The 5,362-nt window shown below is 34.6% G+C and overlaps 1 protein-coding gene across 1 annotated transcript in view; it reads right to left on the minus strand.

Moving 5' to 3' along the window:
* The window catches only part of LOC102602008 (D-lactate dehydrogenase [cytochrome], mitochondrial), a 48,557-nt gene extending 43,887 nt beyond the window's left edge, over positions 1-4,670 (minus strand). The window contains exons 1-5 of the mRNA XM_006362237.2: positions 4,334-4,670; positions 3,514-3,613; positions 3,175-3,275; positions 2,408-2,456; positions 1,104-1,196 (exon numbers count right to left, since the gene is read on the minus strand). Of these exons, the coding sequence (XP_006362299.1) occupies positions 1,104-1,196; positions 2,408-2,456; positions 3,175-3,275; positions 3,514-3,613; positions 4,334-4,602 (612 nt within the window). The 5' untranslated portion in view covers positions 4,603-4,670. The remainder of the gene's footprint in view (positions 1-1,103; positions 1,197-2,407; positions 2,457-3,174; positions 3,276-3,513; positions 3,614-4,333) is intronic.
* Positions 4,671-5,362: the final 692 nt, after the last annotated feature.

Raw genomic sequence — 5,362 nt, forward strand, 5'->3', positions numbered from 1 at the left:
TGTTGGATGAGAAGAGGGGGGAGTAAAACACAGAAAAAATGGTGGAATCTAGTTCCATCTTGCATATGGTGGTCAATTTGGAAGGAAAGAAACAATAGGTGCTTTAAGAATATTACTAACCCAATGCAGAAAGTTAAAGAAAACTGCATTAATACTCTATATTTTTGGTGTAAAGAAGAGGGTATAGATGAAGTAGATCAGTTAGTAGATTTCATAGGCTCTTTGTAATCATGACTATTTGGCCTTTGAATGTTTTTTTTTGTTTGGTTGCCAGCATACCCTCATTGCTGATGAATACAACTTTACCATTCTCAAAAAAATATATATATTCACAACTTACAAGTTAAATTTTTTTCCTCTTGCAAGCTCATATAATAGGTTAATTTCCAGGCAAAAGAGACGAAAAATTTGTAAAAATAGGGGGGAAAATAAGAACCATGGTGGCACAAAGAAGACTCCGTGAAGGACCAAAGCACCTCAGAAAAAATTAAAAGAAATGATCACTAAATCCCACTTAAAGTATCTAGCAAAAGCTGGCCTTGGTAATCCACTTAACCCTTCAGGAGGCATGGACTATAAAAAGAGAAATTTCCGCAATTCTTTTAATATTATATTAAAATGGGCAGTTCCTGCAGCAATTCAATAACTAATTGGTATTTCACTATCTGTAAAGCATCAATGATGGTTTTGAAGAGCCTCTTACGGATCATTGACTATTTACTGATGGACCCTAACAATCATATTCGAAAAATAAACCAAATATATGTTTTCAAACATTTTGGGATATCAAGCCTAAGTGGGCAGCCAGGTGGAATCTCCAATTAAATACAATAGGCTTTTGCAGAAAAAATACCAAAAGGCAAAAGCAAGGGCCAAGCCCTTAATCTTCAGTACAATTTGCTCTCTGAAAATACAATTTTGAATGAATAATCTAAATTGTTTAGTTATAATGTGAAAAAGATACTATCAAGAACCATATTAAATCAGGTCCTAGATGTGGTCAATTATGCTTAGGATCCATCCATCTAAAGTAATATAATTATGTGACCAAATAAAAAAAAATAGAATGGCATATAAATGAAATTTTATATATAAGCCCTTACATTCATCAATGTCATATCAATGCAAACACCACCATAGGGAGATAAGGTGTGTCCCTCGATAGAGGTAGCTCCACCATAGGGAACAATGGGGACCTGCAACAACAATATTCTCAATTGAATTAGATGGTGTAGATGAATCAAACAAGCATAAAGTCATATAAACTGGGTAGTCAAGGTTTCTTACAAATATTCACTTAGGGAACATATGGATATGGACAACTTATACATAGATTCAGTTGAATTGTGGTTTTGATGATTAACAAATATGGCAGCTCAGTTGGTTGGTTGTTACAAGCTAAAGGACCAGGTCCGGTTAGTCGGTTCTTGTATAATGACTGGCACTTACTCCTGCAGGAGTAGGATTCACTTTCGCGCAAGATATTTCATAGTTTTGTAGAACCTGACCTAGAAGCCGTTTATTAACAGGTCCAAGTTAGTAAGGAGGTAGAGTCATAATTGAAGTACAATTAATGGGAAGTGTGTGACATATTTTCTTTTTCATACATTATCTAGATTTAGGAGATATTATTTTCCATACATGTGTATTCTTAACTCATGTTGCTAACTATGTGCTATATATTGTTTGTGATTGTCTTCTTGCATAATACACAGTTACTTTGACAGCATTGAGAGAACACAAAGCAAAGAAGCAATTCCTGTGAGCAAGAGAGATATCAAACTGAAGAGCCAAGTTCAAACAATTGAAGCTACCTTCAGTTCTTTAGTTTGTCTAGATCTTGTAGTCGGTGTTCGAGTTGTAACCTTATTTGCTTATTCAAGAAGCATCACTGTGAGGTTTTTTCTCAGAGATCATTTTTCTTTTAGGCTATGACATTAGCTTGGAGGTAGTAGCTACAGTCGCGTTGATTGTAGGTTGTAAGTGACTGATTTAGTCTCTTAGGTTATAAAGAAATGGTTAACTAAACTAACAATAATATAGAGGACATCTTTTACACTTACATACTCTTGTGTAGGTATATTAACATGTTTAGTTTTATTCACATGGAATTCGGCACAAATAATACAGCATAACTAATGCAGGCAGTATCAACACAGAATCCAAAAATTGCAACCAGGCATCCAACTGTTAATGTAGAATTTATTTCTTTACTTACCACATAGCATCCATGCAATTTAAATGAAAGAAATTCAAGTTACTCTTCAGCAGGTAAAGGACATGAAAGTTAAGACATCTCCATCTACCAATAAATTATTTGAGAATGCTCAAGTGCTTTTTCATTGCCTTCCGTCAGAAAGTCAATGCAACAAATACAAATTGAAGAGTTCGAACAGAGAATTCAGACCTTATGCATGTTACAAGACTTAACTATCTTAGACACCTCCTCCTCAGACCTGCATAAGGGAGAACAGGTAGGATGATTTATCGTAATGTTTTTCAATAGATAACAGCTTCACCATGAACAATAAATTCACGGTAAAAATTAAATAAAATCACCGTAGCTCCACCTTGCTTAAAAAACTAATGTTTATATGGAATTTGTTTGCATTAAGATTAAAAGGATTATACAAAGCACACTGATTACTTGTCTGTACAATGTGATAGTTGACTTCCCACATTTTCTAAGTGAGTTCAAATTGCAAAATATCACGTTTAAAATGTATAGGAGTGTGAAAAAATCAAATTTTTCATTTACTTGGAAATGCAAAGGTGGAAGGACATCCATGTTACTATTTGATATGGTAGCCAAGAAGATAACAATAAGCAAAAGTACTGTCAAATTGGAAACCTAAACAATATCTTAGAATGTACGACAAATAAAAACAACGGCGTTCATCTTGAGAATAGGAGAGTTCACAAGACAAACTCTCCTAACTTTCAAGACCAATCATTGTTTCTGTCCTTGTTTTGGAATGACTTGTGGATAGGGAACACTTGACATAGAATACATGTCATCATGCCCAAAATACCTATGCACAATAGAACTTGTGGCCTAATAAAACATGAACCAAATTGCTTTGGTGGCTCAGTGGCCAACAAGGAATTGAAAGTACATTCCACATCAGAAGCAAAGAAATAGAATAGTAAATTGGTTCAAAGAATGAATCTGACCTTGGATAAACTACAACATCAGGAATGTTTACAGCTTTATGAAAGCTGTTCTGTGGCTTCCCATGAACATATCTCTCATCTTCATCCATTGTCATGTTATCCTACATCATATTGTTTCAGCATAGCTCAAACCAATTACAAAATTACATACAAAAATTCCACTATTTAGCTAAAAGTAATCTGATGCTGCTACAGGCTTAGCTAGCAGTGAAGATGATTAAATTAGTTAAACATAGAAAGCATGGTATATCCTTATATTCAGGAAGTAAATTAAGGACCAAAATCTTAAGATGTATTATTAAATAAGTTTACCAAAGAAAAAATATTAAAATATAATACCTGGCAAATTCCCTTCAATTCTTCTATAAGCTCTGGTGGAACTTTCCTAAGAGAACCTTTCACGACATAATCTGTGCTACCTTTGCCACCAGTTTTCACACTTCCAAACACATAAAAGAAAATCAATAAGTCCCCACATCTAAAGGATAGAGATTTATATCTTCATGCACGCATTTCACTAATCAATCGGTCAACAATGACACAATCCCTAATCAATTGAGGTCAACTATATGCATCATCTATAGCCATTTCGCTCCATTCAGGTTCATTTCATTCCATCAAACCTCTTACATTCTAAAAACCCATAAATATCCTAGCACAAAGCATGTAACTTTCTTATTTTCCAACATGACTTTTCCATACTCACTCATTTTGAACAGAAATAAAAACGAGTGTCCTCCTTTTCATTAAGAACATTTTTTTAACAAAACTACTGATCCACACAGATTATTCATACATAAGCTTTATAAAATTCAAATTTCCAAATTGTTAAACCACAAAAAATGATTAAAATCTCAGATAACAAACACAATTTAAGAGAAGAAAAGATATCAATGGCATTACTCATTTATCAATAGACTAACAAATGTAAACCAAACAAATTATTACTCTTTCCAATAGTTAAACCCATCATTATTCCAATTTCTCTTTATATCCAACATACATAATCATAACAAAGCTCATTTTCAAGAAACCCCAAAAGAAAAGTCCACTCATTCCGATTGTTAAAATCACCACCATGGGGTAGAACTCTCAGGTAATAATTCTACTTCAAAAAGGTATTTATGAAATTAGGAATTTATCAACAAAAAAAGACTACCTTTTTGGGTCAGAAAGTGGAGCATCATTCAGACAGCGTGAAGGGTAGTTCTGTGACTGCAATGCAAGAGAACCAGCAGAGACAGCAAGGGCTAAAGGGATTAAAGAAGCAACCCATGATGGGATTGTCCCCTGCCCCTTTCTTGAGCAAGTTACCGGCTCTGTAAGGCTAGATGGAATATGGGGTCTCTGAAAATTTGAAGTTCGTAGGTTCCTGTAAATGGGTTTCGAGCAGGAACGTAAACGGGAAAACAATGAAGAGAAAGCCATGGACAAAAGTTATTGTGCACACAACAGTTCTGTTTTCTTGGCTTATATCGATAAAAAAAAAAATGGCTCAACTGAATATAGAACAGAGCTGCCTATTGTCCAGCTTGTCGACCAAAGGGGGCTTTTTTGTAATTTGAAGTTTTTGTGCTTTAACCAATTCTAATGCTCTCAATAAGGTTTTTTCCCCTTTTTTGCACCTAAATTTAAATTGTTACTCCCTTCATCTTTTCTGAGTTGTTATGATAGAGTTTTTCACAATCCTAATGAAAAAATTAACAAGAGGTTATCTATTTAATCTAGATAAGACGACTATGTAGAGTACCACAGAGACTACATGGACCAAAGAGTTTGTGAGCTATGAGTTGTGAGTTTTGAGTTGTGAGTTTTGAGTTGTGAGTTGTGAGCTGTGAGTTGTGACAGTAACCGATTCTAATTTTTCCAACTGATTTCCACCGGAATGCCATTACGGCCGTCGGCCAGCCTTTTTCAAGTGCTGGTCTGGTATTGCCATTTTCTTTTGAGACATCTTTTTTCATTCTTCAACACCCCAACGCCCCAAGGTTGTGTGGACTGAGGAAGAGGTTGAAAGAATGAATGGATAGCCAAAAATTGATGAGCTTAGAATTAAAATTTCGAAACAGTGTACTATAAAAGGAGATTGCGAAATTGGGTTGCTAAGAAATATACACATTCTAATAAGGTTTAACCACAAGGAGGACTTCATTAATATGATGTTTTAAACTAGTTACTATATATTGAC

This window comes from Solanum tuberosum, unplaced genomic scaffold (assembly GCF_000226075.1).
Source record: "Solanum tuberosum cultivar DM 1-3 516 R44 unplaced genomic scaffold, SolTub_3.0 scf00388, whole genome shotgun sequence".
Taxonomy (NCBI): domain Eukaryota; kingdom Viridiplantae; phylum Streptophyta; class Magnoliopsida; order Solanales; family Solanaceae; genus Solanum; species Solanum tuberosum.